The 18,050-nt window shown below is 38.7% G+C and overlaps 1 protein-coding gene across 1 annotated transcript; it reads left to right on the forward strand.

Moving 5' to 3' along the window:
• Positions 1 to 6,139: 6,139 nt before the first annotated feature.
• On the forward strand, positions 6,140 to 15,008 carry LOC141003306 (GTPase IMAP family member 8-like). Its single transcript, XM_073474663.1, has 4 exons — positions 6,140 to 6,199; positions 8,804 to 9,799; positions 12,462 to 12,638; positions 13,425 to 15,008. The coding sequence occupies exons 1-4, from the start codon at positions 6,181 to 6,183 to the stop codon at positions 14,537 to 14,539; spliced, it is 2,307 nt and encodes a 768-aa protein (XP_073330764.1). The 5' UTR covers positions 6,140 to 6,180; the 3' UTR covers positions 14,540 to 15,008.
• The last annotated feature ends 3,042 nt before the right edge of the window (positions 15,009 to 18,050 follow it).

The following is an 18,050-nucleotide window of genomic DNA, read 5'->3' on the forward strand; positions in this document are numbered from 1 at the left end:
TGAGAGGTGGATAGTGATCAATCCAATATATAGACATATACATAGATTTACATAATTTCATGTGAATAAAATATAATTGAACTTATGATATAAAACTACTTTCAGTTTTGTGAATAGATATATCTTTTGTGTTTAAACTCCTACATTCAGCTTACTATGTTACTCCCCTCACTACAGAATTCCAAACAAATGTATTCTCACTTTCACTCTGTGGAGGGAGCAGTGTGCAGTACTTTCTGCAGTTTGAAAGAACTGCTGCCATTTCTTGTAAATGGTGGAGGGAGGGGTGAGCAGCAGTCGCAGTGTGGAGGCATGAATAATCCTGACCTGAATATTAACTGTTGCCTGAACAAGAGTTCACTACACAACTGAACTTAGTGTTCCATTATAATAATACAATAATTAATATTTGGGTATGTTTAAATGGAGCTGTACTTTCAAGTGGATAAACAGAAACATAGTTATTTACAGGACACTTCCCAGGAAGTGATGAGGAAGTCATTTTAAATTGTGTAAATTAATGTGCATTACGACTAAAACAAGCTGGATAAGATGACTTTAAACCCTGGCTGCTCAGGTTTGGATGGTCAAAAGTTGCTGTGGGCAGTGATCGTTTCAAAGTCTGCTGCTTTTCATCCAAAACCCACACTTTCTTCTCCAATACTGATGAATGTGTTTCTGCCATTGGAAATACTTGTTTCAGCAACAAAGAACAACAATAAACAGTTTAAAAAAAGAAGAAGAAGCAAATGTAAATGCCAGTGGGCTAATTTTATGACAAGTCCTGCTTTAAAAGTATATTTTTTTCTTTCTTTCTTGAAAATGTTAATGCACCATAGTGCCTTATATTACAATGTATACATTTCTGTCACACATTCCGTTGTTGGGATTTGTGCAGACATTAACGATACATTATGTACAGTGCTTTTGAAATGACTGTAAAGCAATTTCATAGCAATCCTTGCTGATTTACCCATAAAAAATATTAGAGCTAGCCTTAGCTCACATGGCTATTGTTCACCTGGACACCCTAGCCAGACTAATCTATGATAAAAACTTAGAGCCAACCAACCAAATAATATTTTCATTATTTTTGGCAAGTTTAATTTATTAATAGGAAGGAACTTCCTCCGCTCGTCATGTAAATTCTTTATTTTTGCACAGTTTGGAGCACCTTACAGTAAGACACCAGGCTTTTACTAGACGGTGCTTTATTTAAATATGTGTTACTGCTGTTTTATGTGTGTGTGCTTCTGGCCCAACGAACTACAGAGCTCTCACCCTTTGACATCTACTCCCCCTCACATGTATCTTGTGTATTTACATATACATTTTGATTACACTGTTGTTGTAACTTAAAAAGTGGCATGTGAAACAGGTATGAATATTTATTGTACAGATCATTCCACACACTGTGTGTGTACAGTATGTGCTGCGAAAGGTAGAGTGATGGATACTAACAGGATACATTTTATCCTATCATTTCTGATGTTAAACCATGGTTCTTGCTTCATTTCTATTTTTGTTCTGTTCTTCCATACAGCTAGAAACCTGCGTGCAATAATCTGGTAATAAAAAACATGGTTGTGCATAACCCTGTGTGCTGTTTTTTATTTCTTCTTTATAAATTGGCTGAAAGTGAAAAAGTAAGGTTTAATTGAAAAAGAGCAAGTTTAAAGTTGCGAACATTACAATTAAAATGATTCATTAAATACTTCTGCAGATGAAGCAAGAAAAAATTCCAATGATATCAACCACAGTAAACACTGCTCAAAATGTTTAATCATTTCAACGTAATACAAGGAGTTTATAACTGCTCATGAATCAGTCTCAATTTAAAACTGATAGTGACTGTAGTCCAGTGGTACGGCACAAACCCTGTTTACTGTGTTTCACCATTGTCATATCTATGATATATTTGTATTACATAGCCACAAATAGATTCATTATGTCGTCAGCATGCATCCTGTAAACAGCTGTGTTTAAAAAAGAGAAGAAGCCGAGTATTAAAAATGTGTGTTGTTCTTTAATTTGCTTTCTAAACAAATGCAATGCATTTGTGCATACAATGGTGTATGAGAGGTGGATAGTGATCAATCCAATATATAGACATATACATAGATTTACATAATTTCATGTGAATAAAATAGAATTGAACTTATGATATAAAACTACTTTCAGTTTTGTGAATAGATATATCTTTTGTGTTTAAACTCCTACATTCAGCTTACTATGTTACTCCCCTCACTACAGAATTCCAAACAAATGTATTCTCACTTTCACTCTGTGGAGGGAGCAGTGTGCAGTACTTTCTGCAGTTTGAAAGAACTGCTGCCATTTCTTGTAAATGGTGGAGGGAGGGGTGAGCAGCAGTCGCAGTGTGGAGGCATGAATAATCCTGACCTGAATATTAACTGTTGCCTGAACAAGAGTTCACTACACAACTGAACTTAGTGTTCCATTATAATAATACAATAATTAATATTTGGGTATGTTTAAATGGAGCTGTACTTTCAAGTGGATAAACAGAAACATAATTATTTACAGGACACTTCCCAGGAAGTGATGAGGAAGTCATTTTAAATTGTGTAAATTAATGTGCATTACGACTAAAACAAGCTGGATAAGATGACTTTAAACCCTGGCTGCTCAGGTTTGGATGGTCAAAAGTTGCTGTGGGCAGTGATTGTTTCAAAGTCTGCTGCTTTTCATCCAAAACCCACACTTTCTTCTCCAATACTGATGAATGTGTTTCTGCCATTGGAAATACTTGTTTCAGCAACAAAGAACAACAATAAACAGTTTAAAAAAAGAAGAAGAAGCAAATGTAAATGCCAGTGGGCTAATTTTATGACAAGTCCTGCTTTAAAAGTATATTTTTTTCTTTCTTTCTTGAAAATGTTAATGCACCATAGTGCCTTATATTACAATGTATACATTTCTGTCACACATTCCGTTGTTGGGATTTGTGCAGACATTAACGATACATTATGTACAGTGCTTTTGAAATGACTGTAAAGCAATTTCATAGCAATCCTTGCTGATTTACCCATAAAAAATATTAGAGCTAGCCTTAGCTCACATGGCTATTGTTCACCTGGACACCCTAGCCAGACTAATCTATGATAAAAACTTAGAGCCAACCAACCAAATAATATTTTCATTATTTTTGGCAAGTTTAATTTATTAATAGAATCTGTATACACATTACAAATAATAAAATGTTTTCAAAACAGAAAAAACAACTTTGTTACAGTATCAGTTAGTGTAAATGTGATTCATTACTTATACCCCATGTGTAAGAAAGCTCTATAGGTCAGGGTCCGAAACCCCCCTCCTGGTACAAGGACAACTGACGCGTCAGGACACGCCCAGTCACACTGGCAAGCAGCACATTACTCAGTGAGCAGATATGTGAGGCTGCATGGACGTTCTGTGTTTCGCTAATGACGTGTGCATTCTTGAGGAGAAAGTCCAACAACCTCATTAAAGGAGTGAAATCAGATCTCTCTCTCCAAGTGCCTTGATTCTCTGACCGGAATCACAGTCCATGATCTGCCCCCTCAACCAGCTATCTGTTTAAAGAGGTGTGCCCTCAAACACCCTGGGTGTTACCATGACAACTTTCACCAACGTTCTGACAAACACTGACACTTTGGGTTTCCCAACCCGTCAAAAACTGACGCATTTGGGTGGTGGCCGGCCCGACCAACAATCCCGGTGTGTCAGTATTTGACGAGCTGGGAATGAGACTCAAAAATCAACTGTTCTTACAAATAGGACCTTTAACCTTCACCTTATTCATGAACTTATAGACCATACATATTAATAATCATAATAATCATTAGCTCTGCAGCAACTGTAATTCCTACTGTCAGGGAGTCAGGGACTCTGGAGGGAGCAGTGTCCAGTACTTCCTGCAGTTTGAAAGAACTGCTGCCATTTCTTGTAAATGGTGGAGGGAGGGGTGAGCAGCAGCTGCAGTGTGGAGATCAGAAGTACCTGAATATTAACTGTTGCCTGAACAAGAGTTCACTACACAGCTGAACACACAATTGTGAACTTTACAGGCAAGTGTTGAACCCACATATGAAAAATAAGGTTTTGGATTATAATATAGAAATAATTAATGCGTAAGTATATTAATGTTTACATGGAGCTATACTGAATAGTGAATTCCTGTTTTCCTTAAAAGTATTACTAAATGACATAGCTACATTACAGGACACTTCCCAGGAAAGTAGGTTATTTCATAGAAGTTATTTCAAATTGTGTAAATTAATGTGCATTGCAACAAAATGTTCAATATTTTTTGATTTCTTAAAAATACACCTATATGATTTAGTTCATGAATCAAAAATCAACTGTTCTTACAAATAGGACCTTTAACCTTCACCTTATTCATGAACTTATAGACAATACATATTAATAATCATAATAATCATTAGCTCTGCAGCAACCGTAATTTCTACTGTCATAGGGGCAGATATCACATACACCTTTTTCTCAGACATGACCTGTCAGTGATCTCTTCTAACCTCAGCTAACACCAGCTCTGCAACAAGATGATGTATTTCTTTGTGCACTGCAACTCCCACAGGAAACTGAAAGTAGTGTAGATCTGGCACCCGCATTAATCTTGTCCCCATTTGAAATAGATCTAACAGAAGTTAGGATGAACCCCACTCTAGTCAAGGGCCCATTCATGAACCCAAATCAATATGTAGCACTAAGGCTGGTCACACTCAGCAGCTGACTGTCTGGACATAACACTGTCACTTAACAGTACGTTCTGTTTATAGTACTACAGAACATTTCAAACAAATGTATTTTCACTTTCACTCTGGAGGGAGCAGTGCCCAGTACTTCCTGCAGTTTGAAAGAATTGCTGCCATTTCTTGTAAATGGTGGAGGGAGGGGTGAGCAGCAGCTGCAGTGTGGAGATCAGAAGTACCTGAATATTAACTGTTGCCTGAACAAGAGTTCACTACACAGCTGAACACACAATTGTGAACTTTACAGGCAAGTGTTGAACCTACATATGAAAAATAAGTTTTTGGATTATAATATAGAAATAATTAATGCGTAAGTATGTTTAAATGGAGCTATACTGAATAGTGAATTCCTGTTTTCCTTAAAAGTATTACTAAATGACATAGCTACATTACAGGACACTTCCCAGGAAATTAGGTTATTTCATAGAAGTTATTTCAAATTGTGTAAATTAATGTGCATTACAACAAAATGTTCAATATTTTTTGATTTCTTAAAAATATACCCATATAATTTAGTTCATGAATTGCTGATTATTTTCTCATTAACTTGTTCATTAATTCATTTCTACAGTGTTTGTCTTTATATTTTGAAAATTATGTTGAATTAGTTCATGCTGATCAACATCTCAGTGTTTTGTTTTTATGTTTAGTTGACTGATTATATAACTTCATAGACGTTATAAATTCTGGTCATAAAAAATGTAATCCTGGTAATGGAAAAATCACAAATCAACATTTATCTTTTTTTTTTTCTTTCTCCATTCTACCTTTTTTCATTCGTGTACTTATCTGCTTCTGAACAAGTCAGATTGTGTCCTCCATACAGTTAAAGTACAGTGAGGCAGGAACCCACCCAGCACATTCTAGGAAACCGCTTATGGACCAAAAACCTAAACAGGAAATTCTCATTGTATGATGTTATCATCCTCCACTGCAGTTAAAAATAACACAACAGACAGAGCAAATGCTCACTGAACTGTGACTGCCATTGCAGGTAACAGTATTACATTTGTTAGTATAAAAATCCCTGTGTGTGTATGTTTGTACCTATATGAATATTTGTCTAAATTCAGTTTTGGGTATTGTATGACTGATGACGGTAATATGTTAATTATAGCTGAACTGTTGTCTCTGAGGCAATGAAATATAGAAAACAGTTGTAGTTCAAAGTCTGTTCCAAAGTCATCACAGATGACAGATGGAGATAAATTGTGAAAATGGCTATACATGTCTGCACATTCCTATTTAGACTCTAAGAAACCCTGCTTGAACTGAACCAGCCAAGTTTCAGTTTCACAGCTTAAGTAGTTCTAGGTGTGGTTTGCTGAATGGGGCCATCTGATGAAGAGGACAAGCAGCAGAAAGACTCTGAACTGTGAACTGCACCTGCTCTCTGTCAGCCAACATGACCAGCAAATACTACGGTAAGTCATAATGATATGTGCTCATGCTGTTAGTTACACTCTAATGTGTTATACATAGTATCCTTCAGCAACCCTAAAACCTCTCAGCTCACTGTAACAATGTTCATGAATTGTATAAAGCCAGTCACAAGCATGACAGTGAATGTTGAAAGAAAATGTACTAAAAACATAAATTTCTGTTTTTTATGGCATTCAATCAGAACTATTTCAACGATGACAGTCTGGAGTGAAAGCAGATGGTTACCTTTATTTGAAAGCTAAAGTTCAAGTTTAAAAGTTGTAAAGATAACATTAGAAGAGTGTCAGTGGATAAAGTATGGATAAGAAAGAAACCAACAGTTAACATGTAACATATTGCTCACTGCCACACAAGGTAAATGCAACCTCATCGCTAGAATAAATGTTGGCAATGCAACTTTCTGCAAACTAATGATATGTTGAACCTTTACATTTATGTAGGTTTAATTTAAATGTTATGGTGTGACCACAATGAGCCCGGTCTGGTTAGGTTTAGGCAACAAAAAATGGTTAGTATAGGTTTGGAAAATGTCATGTTTTTCTTTCTTAAAATGCCTGTTTTCGTCTAAATTGTCCAGATTGTCTCCTGAAAATATAAAAATAAAAATATCCAGTGGTGTCACACTTACAAATGTTGGAGCTCAGGCTCGCTCTGCCATAAATATATAATGTGAACATTATATGACATGTATTGTAGGAATGTCAATATGGTACATATGACACAAATGTAAACACATCAGTCATTTACAGAATGTCAGGTTAAATGTCAGCATTTTATTCTGGTGACTGAGCTGTAGTACAACTATTGGTTTTTGTGCAATAGGAAATGAACCATTGTTTAAGTTGAGTTTAGTTAACTTAACTAATTGTTCCAATTCTAATAGCAGGTTGCTGTAGTGGATTTGGATAGTGAACCACAAGGATATGTGTCACTTTTTCTGAGAGGCCAATTTAAGAAATTGAGACTGCATTGAGTCAAAGACGCTATAAAAATTGGCATAATGATTTTGTATTTCTATACAAACGAGCTATAGTTTATAGTTTTTGTGACTAACCATCAAGATATTCCTTTTCTACACAGAAAAATAAAACTGTATGTCGTCTGAATTTAAGTTTCTCTTTCACACTTCATTCAAACTGGACAGAAACTAAATTAAAGTCACCACAACAGTGTTGATTTGTCTTTCTACAACCACCTCTCATTTGGTCCAAATAAATCCTCAGTTCACAGAGTAAGATATGAAAATTGACCAGCTGGAGGCACCATGGACACAAGCAACCCAGCACAGCTACTGACAGTCCTATCTTTCTACATGGAGTTTGCCTTTGATAGTGATCAATAATCAGTAAAGATGGTGTTAACAAACTCTGTTTGACTGTTTATGAGCAAAATGCTCTGTTTAACTGGAGGAGGAGGAGCGCTGCGGGGTGTCTCTATGTGCTTAATGTGGTCCGTGGATCTCTGTCCTCTGATCGGACAGGACAGGTCATAAGAACTATTATTCTGATCAATGGGGGATGAGGTGTGGCTGGATGTAATACTTCATCTTTAATGAGGAACATATTAATAACATAACCTGCAGCCATCCTCCAGCATCAGGGCCCATCTGTTTGCTGGCTGAAATGGTGCACAGCGCAGCGCAAGTGTCGTTGGTCTTAAAATGAGGTGAGATCAGGTGCTTTGCTGGCGCATCTTGGAGCAGCAGAGAGTGTTTGCGGTAATAAGATGGGCCCTTGAACTAAAGTCAATGTCGCAGTGATTTACCTGCTATATAGAGGGCAGCAAAACTAAAATCTGTAGGTATAAACAGGACAGTACAGAGGATACTCTCCGGAGGAAACAGCAGCGATGGCGCTCAGGAGTCGGGAGATTTCAATGATCAATGAAGTTAAACTCTGTCGTGTGTGTAAACACGCGCATCGTTTCTCTTACGGGGGCTGGAGTCCATTGCAGGTTATGTTATTAATATGTTCCTCATTAAGGATGAATTATTTCACACACCCACACCCAATCCCCTATTCTTCAGAACAACACTATCCCTGAGCATTTCTGTAAGCGTCTATGTTTTACCCTGTTTCTGTAATGCAAAATCAGTCCTAGACTGACTGAGTCATCATCTTTCTGGGGACACCCCAGTGTTTGTGTCAGTGTTTTGTTATCAGATATGGGATTTCATTAGTTTTTTATTTGTTACATTTTCAGATACATTTTCAACACATGAATAGAAAATCATTAGAACCATATTACATTAAACATGAGTTTACCACTACAGTTTGTCAGAACTCACAAATTTTATCAGGGAGCCACTGAATTTACTGGCACCCACTCAAATGACCAGCTGTGGGTCCCTGGTACTCACTATATCAAAAACCTATCAATATCACTGAGCCCCAAAAAGCTGATCAGAACTTTTCTAATAGCCCTAAGCTGTAAATTAGCTGTAAAATATTTCACTATAGCTCCATGATGAATCATAGACCTAAAGTCTTGACTACAGTTCTACACAGACTGTAAACGCTTGCATGATGTTGATGCAGTTGAATCCAGATCCAGTCTTATCTAATGGTATTTATTCTCCCATACAGGAGTAAATCATGTGGAGCTGAGGATGGTGATGGTGGGGAAGACAGGAATTGGGAAGAGTGCCACTGGAAACACCATTCTGGGACGACAGTGCTTTGAAGCCAAGTTGAGTGCAGTGTCTATGACTGTGAACTGTTCTAAGGGCAATGCTACGGTGGATGGGCAACAGGTTGCTGTGATTGACACCCCGGGCCTGTTTGACACCAGGTTTGGCATGGACAAAACAGCTAAAGATATATGCCAGTGCATCTCTTATGCCCTTCCTGGACCCCATGTATTCCTGGTGGTCATCAGGCTGGGCAGATACACTGATGAAGAAAAGCAGACGGTGCAAAGGATTCAAGAAATCTTTGGCCAGGCAGCAGACAAATACAGCATGGTTCTCTTTACTGGTGGGGACCTTCTGGAAGTCACTATCGAGGAGTTCTTGAATGAAAGCCCAGACCTGCAGCAACTTGTGTCCAGATGTAACGGCCAGTACCATGTCTTCAATAATAAGATAAAGGATCGCTCTCAGGTCAGTGAGCTGCTCCAAAAGATTAGAAATATAGTCCAGAGGAACGGAGGAAGCCACTACACCAACGAGATGTTCCAAGAGGCCGAGAGGGCAATCGAAGAGGAGAAACAACGCATCCTGAAAGAGAAAGAAGATCAAATACGGAGAGAAAGAGAGGAACTGGAGAGGAAACTTCAGAAAAAATATGACAAGGAGATGAACAAAATTCAAGAGCAACTCCAGGCTGAGAGAGAGAGGGAGAAAAGAAGAAGAGAGGAGGAAATGAGGAGGGAAAGGAGAAGGAGGGAGATGGAGAGGGAGATGGAAAGGATTAGGGAGAGGGAGGAAAGAGAAGCAGAGAGGAAGAGAGAGGAAGAGGAAAGACAAAGAATGATGGCAGATATGAGGAGACGTCGAGAGGAACAACGTGAAAGAGAACTAGAAGAGGAAAGAGAACAGTTGAGAAGGCAAGCACAACGACAGGCTGAGAGTGATGATGACTGTACGATTCTCTGATTTGGTTTTCCTGTCTTTTCTCTGTGTGCCACTGTTCTGAAGTGTAGTAACCTAACTAGTGAATGTATGAGAGGAAGAAACATTAAGTACATGTACACTATGGCTACCATTGATAAGTTGACAAATGACTATGATTCACAGATATTAGATTAGTCATGAAACTTCAGACTAACACAGAAGGAATTTGTTCAACATGATAAACTTTGGTGCTAGGGACTACAGAATTTGGGGGAAAAGGTGCAGTATTTTAAGATGCATACATGAAATTATTAAATGATATTTCCTATAAAAGCAGAATATATGAAATGTTTGTCTACTAGGAAAAGCCTGGTATCATCAGACTTATTTGCATATGCAAATGAATCTGGCTACACCAGGAACTATAGAACTTTTATGTCATGAATTATTACTGTCACAACAATCAATCTGGATTTGTAATCTGTCTTATTGATTTTACTGATTGTGTTATTGACTATATTAATAAAATCTCTGTTCATGTCAAAATGTGTATATCTGACCACACAATGCAGTGAATAATATGTAGTATTTTGTATTCTTCAAGTGGACAAATATTGTGATGCATCGTTGGATGGTTGTGGTGCAATGTCTTGAAGGGAAAAGAGCCAATTCACCAAATCAGTCTCAGATAAAGGTGCTAAACCGTCGGTTTGTCATTAATAATTAACTTAATAACTACAACCAAAATTACCATAACAGCTAGTAACGGTTGAAGGATTTTGGAGTTCTTGACAGAGTCGAGGTTGGCAACAGTCACTCTTGTACAATATTAAATAGACAGCATGAAGGTTCAAAAGCCTTTTATTTAACACAAAGATGAAAACACACTAACTAACATGTACTATATACAAGTGTCTGTATGTGTGTGTCTGGAGGAACCAACTAAAATGGTGGCTAGCGTTCAAGCTGAGTTCAGTTCAGAGTCCATTTTGAAATCCACAATGAACGACTTCATCTGTGGATCGAACACATATATTTATTATGATTATAAAAATAATCACTATTTAGGTTTTCTTTTACATTAATAATAATATCATAATGATAGCTTTATGTAGCACCTATCTTGTGAGAACATAGCTGCAAGTAGAAGCAATCGCCCATAATTGTCTTGGAAACTTTTGGGGGAAGTTTCCTGGCATATTATCATTAGGTTTTTCGCCCGTACTTGCACTGACAATTTGGTTGGGGGTCAAGTGAACCCCAAAGGGGGGATTATATCATATGAGAACATAGCTGGAGCAACATTTACATGAAGATCTGAATTTGGTGATCTCAGAAGTCGTAAAGATGGAAGAGGAGAACTACAAACAACCTGGGTGGCTGTGATCAATAGGGCCGTTACGTGGGCAGATATGTGGAGGATGACCTAAGCAGGGCTAAGCTTCCTGATCAGGGCCACATATGACACCCTTTCCAGTCCCCAAAGCCTGCACCTGTGGTATGGCTCAGAGGAAACATTTAAACTCTGCAAATCTCAAAACCTGAGCCTGCAGCACATACTCTCTGGCTGCAAGGCAGCGTTGATGCAGGGTTGATATGGATTGCACAAAGACCAAGTCCTGCACAAGCTAACAGAAAAACTTCTGAAATATTTCATAATTTCTAATAATGTTATATATCTAATTCTGTTTACTCAAATACAATCATTTATTTCATGTCAGATTTATTTATCAAATTTTTGCTCTTTTTAAGTTCCATATGATTCTCTGAGGATAAAAAACATCAGGTTTTATCTTATCAGTCAAAAGAAATTTTCATGTTCCAAAAATGACATTTCTGTATTCTATAGAAATGGGCTCTTACATGCTCATTTAAGCAAATTATTATGATTGATAAGTAATTGGTTAACATGTGTGACTTTTATCTTGGTGGATTACATTCAAATATATGAGCTAACCATCTTATAAATGAAACTGCATAAAACTGGATGAGTACCCTGAAAACTTTCAACGACGCATTTTAAGATTAAGATTAAGATTAAGATTAAGATTGTCTTTATTTATCCCACAACGGGGAAATTCACATGTTACAACAGCTCGAGGTGCAACAGTACAAGTAGAATCAGAAAAATATGCATAGAAATATTAAATAGAAAATAAATAGAAAAACACAAGATATTTACAAAAAAACAATAAGATAGTTACAAAAGCAAACAGGTGGGTGGAAAGTGACAACGCCCTTCCGTCTTTATTTGATAGGAGAGCAGTGCACAGTCGAGTGCAGAACTTAAAAGAACTGCTGCCATTTCTCGGAAATACTAAGGGTAGGAACAAGAAGGGCAGGCTTATGTAGCTGCTTTGTGCAGCAGTGTCTGCTGTGCGGTTTCCTGTAAATGGTGAGAGAGCTGAGAGCAAGGGTTGAGTTTTAGCTGTTAAAAACAGTGGACACAGAAGATAAACTTCAGATAACAATGATCATAACTATAACTGTATGCACAGTTAATTATTGAGTTCTTGTCAGCTGTAATTACAGTTATACGTCATCTAATAAAAAGTCATTATGTAAGTGAAACAACTGTGATTGGTGGAGCCAGTTGTGGGTGGGGTTTGTTGCATAGGCTCATGTTAAAAGAGCTGCAGCAGACACACTCTAAACTCTCACTTCAGCTGCTGTGTCAACTCTGTACTCAGACCCAAACATGGAAGGCAACTTCAACAACCCGAACATGCCCGGCAACTTTTACAACCCGAACATGCCTGGCAACCCGAATATGCCCGGCAACTTTTACAACCCGAACATGCCTGGCAACTTTTACAACCCGACCATGCCTGGCAACTTTTACAACCCGAATATGGCAAGCAATTTAGGTAAGTTTTTATTCATATTTTAAAGTACAATTATTTACTTAGTATAACAGTGATCACTGCTGAATCTAATTTTATTTGGCACGACTGTACCGCTGTACCTGTGTATAGACCTGTGCTGAGTAGAACTGCAAAGACATACTTATTATTTTGCAATTCTAACCTAACCTTTCATTCATAAAATGACATTACATTCTGGATTACTTTAGTATATTCACCAGATTTTTCAGGTAAATGTCAAGATTTGTTGGTCACTAGGAACAAGATATGGCACTTTTAAGTCAGATAAATGCCATTTTGTTCTAAAGAATCTGAGCCCTCTTTAGGTGTTAGGTTCAGAAAATGTGCTTTGAAATTGAGCTCAACCTTTTCACATTTGCTGGTCTACTGAGTGGTGTCACATAGACAAACAGTTACATTATTGTTAATTATTATGACTCTATTGTTTTCCTAAGGAGAAGGCAACTTAAAAACTAAGAAATCTCCAGTTTAAAAGGACTGCAGCCATGTCCCACTATTGGTGATCTGAGCAGTATACTGAATGGATATCTGATCATGGAAAGAAAACAGTGCATGAATAAATCAGTTTGTCCCAAGTGACGTGTCTGAAAGAGAAATATAGTACATTTCCTTAGTCCAGTTTTTACAAAACTTTGAACCCCTGACAAACTCCCTTTTTGGCTCTCTCAAAACAGCTGAATAGGCGTTTCTTTTCTCCCATGTTTGTAGACATTGCATTGAGTAGAATGTACCTGATGTAGATTTGTTGTCACTCATTCTTCTACACAGGATATAGCCGCACAAATAATGTGGAGCTGAGGATGGTGATGGTGGGGAAGACAGGAATTGGGAAGAGTGCCACTGGAAACACCATTCTGGGACGACCGTGCTTTGAATCCAAGTTCAGTGCAGCGTCTATGACTGTGGACTGTTCTAAGGGCAAAGCTACGGTGGATGGGCAACAGGTTGCTGTGATTGACACCCCGGGCCTGTTTGACACCAGGTTTGGCATGGACAAAACAGCTAAAGATATATGCCAGTGCATCTCTTATGTTGCGCCTGGACCCCATGTATTCCTGGTGGTCATCAGGCTGGGCAGATACACTGATGAAGAAAAGCAGACGGTGCAAAGGATTCAAGAAATCTTTGGCCAGGCAGCAGACAAATACAGCATGGTTCTCTTTACTGGTGGGGACCTTCTGGAAGGCACCACTATCGAGGAGTTCTTGAATGAAAGCACAGACATGCAGCAACTTGTGTCCAGATGTAACGGCCAGTACCATGTCTTCAATAATAAGATAAAGGATCGCTCTCAGGTCAGTGAGCTGCTCCAAAAGATTAGAAATATAGTCCAGAGGAACGGAGGAAGCCACTACACCAACGAGATGTTCCAAGAGGCCGAGAGGGCAATCGAAGAGGAGAAACAACGCATCCTGAAAGAGAAAGAAGAACAAATACGGAGAGAAAGAGAGGAACTGGAGAGGCAACTTCAGAAAAAATATGACAAGGAGATGAACAAAATTCAAGAGCAACTCCAGGCTGAGAGAGAGAGGGAGAGGAAGGAGAGAGAGGAGGAGAGGAAGAGGGAGAAGGAGGAGATGAATGAGGAGAAAAGAAGGGAGAGGGAAGAGAGAGAAGCAGAGAGAAAGAGAGAGAGAGAGGAGAAAGAAAGGCAGATGACAGACATGATGAATAGAATACAGGAACAGCATGAGCGAGAACTGAAAGAAGAAAGGACAAAGTTACAGTCCAGGTATGAGGGTGAGGCCAGAGAGGAAGCTGAGGGGTTTAATCCATTATATCCTCTGGTACAAGCAGGTGAACTAGCACTTGACGCTGGCAGAAAAGTACTTGCAGGAGTTAAACAACTGGGAAGGGCAATTGGGAGCTGGTTCAAATTTTGAGTGGCCATGGCAGTTTAACCACAGAAGAAGGTTCCAGAGGCTTTGGCACACAGGAACATATGAAATACAAAGAAAATGTAATTCATCCACACAACTATTTTTTTCATCAGAGTCAATGATGAAGCTAATTTTATTTGTTGAGGCCCTCCTACAGGAGGTTAGTAAGGCTAAGTCACTTGTATCATGGACCCACATTTTCATCTAAGTGTCTTTTCCCTGGATTTGTCTCTTTCCTGAATATTGCAGAGGATATATTTAGTGTGTACGTTTTATTTTTGACAGTATGAGATGTTGCATATCATAAACATGTTAAGATCATATCATTACTCAATGAAATTATTCTTTTAATATTGCTTAGCTTTTCATTTAACCACTGCTCTTTGATTTTGCTTTATTGATGATGCTGATTAATGATGATGTTCTTGTGTGCTGAACTGAACTTGAAATAAAGATGTGATGTTAAGACTAATCCTTTGTCAAAGTGATAATTAACTGTCAAAGGTCACAGGCCAACACTCTCTCAGGAACTTAGAGTCATACACTAAAGTAGTTGTAGATAACACTGTTATTCATTTCACATTTTGAAATGATAACCCATCAATATCAAACATATTTAATAAAATGCAGCTTTTTTTTTTTTACAAATTACCTGGAATAAGGCCTGGAATGGCATCACCCCTCCCTCTCCACCCACACTAGTTTGACACACTACTACACAACATCATTTAAGAAGCTATACAATTATTTTGGAATTTATTTAGAGCGATAAAAGGCCCAGACTATCAACAATATTACTTAGGCCCACTGGATGGTGGTCTGGGTTCTCTAAAATGTAAAGATAAATAGGCAGCTAAAGCTGATGTGCTGGCATACTGGCATCATGAACCACTCAATTCTGCCCCCTCTGGCTCCAGTTTGAGCCAGAGGGGGCAGAATTGAGTTAAGGACTTTACAACTATATGCCTCAGTGTCCAGCCTACAAATCCTTCATCCGCACTAAATCAGTAAGTCGTAGTTTTTTTTTGTCAGAAATTCACAGAAGAAAAAAAGGTCCCTAATATTTCAATAAACACCACTTTGCCATAACTATGCCTTTATCCTGGCATCAATCAATCAATCAATCAATCAATCAATCAAACAAACAATCAAAATAATGTGTGTAAGGACAAGACATAGTGTTATTCTGCACCCTTCTACAAGCTCAGTGGATTTACTATTTTAACAAATGATTTGACTACATGGAAACACTGGTAATGGTGTTAATCACCTCTCACAGATCATGGTTCCATTAGGACAAGTCACTTGTTTTATCTCAAAAATGCCGGAATTCCCCTTTAACAGATGAGGTGTGGAGGACAGGGTGGAAGGAAAAACACTTCTGACTGTCGAACTGTCAAAGTTTGATTTTCAAAAAAAGGTCAATTTGACAATAACAGCAGACACAGCTGCCTCTCTGACCTCTGCTGTGGACGCTTCTTCATTTAGGACATTCGTGCTTTCCTCTCAGAGACTGGACAGTCAAACAAGTGTCCTGAGTCTCCTCCTTCATGGTGTCCCCCTGTCCTCCACACACACACACACAGACACAGACACAGACACACACACACACACAGACACACAGACACACATACACACAGACACACATACACACAGACACACACACACACACACACACATCAGCTGCTGGTTGGAGCGACGACGCGCGTGTCTGCTGTGAAGGCGCGTGCCCGCGCGCATGAAGCACGAGGATGAGTGAGCGTCCTGTGTGTCTGCGCAGCGTCACAGCGTCACAGCGTCCTGCTGGCAGCCTCCCAGGGACAGATGCAAGGGACTCTGCCCACAAGTGAACGACGACGTGTCTCCACTGGTGTCGGCTCAGAAAGACTGACAGCGTGCAGCACATCCACACGAGCGGTACGTAGCCTGTGCGACTGATTCCCTGCTGATGGGCTCCAGTGGCTGCAGGCAGGAGGGCTGCTGTGCTGTGGCAGGCTGGACAGATGGGTGTGTGTCTGTGTTGTGTCCGGTCCGGTGTGACAGTCCGCCCCTGCCTTCAGTGCTGTGGTAGAAGGTGATGTGTACAGTAGACAGGTGAATGTGGTCGGTCCAGTTCTGTTCGTACAGTGGAGAGACAGGTGCTGATCCACTGAAGGCAGGGGTGTTGCCTCTCTCTCAGTTCACTCCACAGATGAGACATCATCCTCACCGAACTCAAAACAGCAAACTGTCTGTGGGCCCCTACTGTAACCGAAGTAAATCCAAAGTGCTGTAATCAGCATTGTCTTCAAAAATACAGCTTACAGGGAAACATGTCTCTCTGTGTTCCTCTCTGTATTGACGGAGTGCAGACATCTGTACTGTATAATGTTGCATCTCAGTATTTCGGACAGGGTCACTGTAAGAAAATAAAACTAAAGGCACTACTTTAAAGATTCTGTCAGGTAGCTATATATCCAAAAACTGTACTCACAAAGAAAACTGAAACAGTTTTCCCATGTGGTATTTTCAAACTGTGAGGAAGCTTGTCTGTCTTATTACAGTGCAGTCACTTTCCTTCTGACTTCAGCCAGGAGGCTCCGGATACACTGAAGGGTAAAAGAGTAAAATGCACACAGTATAGGACAAAAAGGGCTTTTCAAGCGTTAGAAAAATAAGAGTGTAATGCAACTGTTTCTGCACATTACAATGTATCCTGTTTGATTTTAATATTTTCTGAGCAAAAAAATAATGTCTTTACCACAATTTACTAGTGACACCTGCTAAAATGTCATTCAGTGTAACAACAAGCTTTGAATCCTTTGCCAGTATCTAACCGAGGTTTCACCCACACGTCAGCAAGATGTTTTTATAAGGAAGTAAATGTAATTTAAAAAACAATTAAATTAAGTTGGTTCACATATTATTTTATATATTGTATAAAGTACAGGTATTATTGTATATTGTTTCATTTTTACATAAACATATCTGTTACACTGAATGTTTTGTTCCCTTTATTGCAATGATTCTAGTATTTTAGTTTGGATCCATAAATTATTTTAGAAGTAGCAGGTTTGAAAACAAATGTTGTTGTTTTTTTTTATTTAAAAATACAAAAATCCATTCAAATAGTAAAATATATCAAACAGTGATCTTTACACAATAATGGTATTTACAGTTATTCATAACATATATTTATTTTTCTAAAAATCTAACAATGAAAATATTTTGGAATATGTCACTGAATGAAATGCAAATATCTAACATAAGTCCCATTCACACTGCATTTTTCAGGTGGGAATATTGCACCAATATTCCGGCTCACTGGGGGGGACAGTTTCGTTCCGCCTCTGATCCGCTACCGGAGGTAGTGACATAGAGGCGAGACAACGTCTGTGTGTAAGGGTGAACCGGTAGCAGGGGACAGGAGTGTGACGGTCTGATGGCGTGCACAGCCTGAAAGTGTGGGAAACATCCAACACTTCAACGAACAAAACAAAGTTACGAGACCAAACAACAGTAATGTGGTAGCAGA

Source organism: Pagrus major, chromosome 1 (assembly GCF_040436345.1).
Source record: "Pagrus major chromosome 1, Pma_NU_1.0".
Taxonomy (NCBI): domain Eukaryota; kingdom Metazoa; phylum Chordata; class Actinopteri; order Spariformes; family Sparidae; genus Pagrus; species Pagrus major.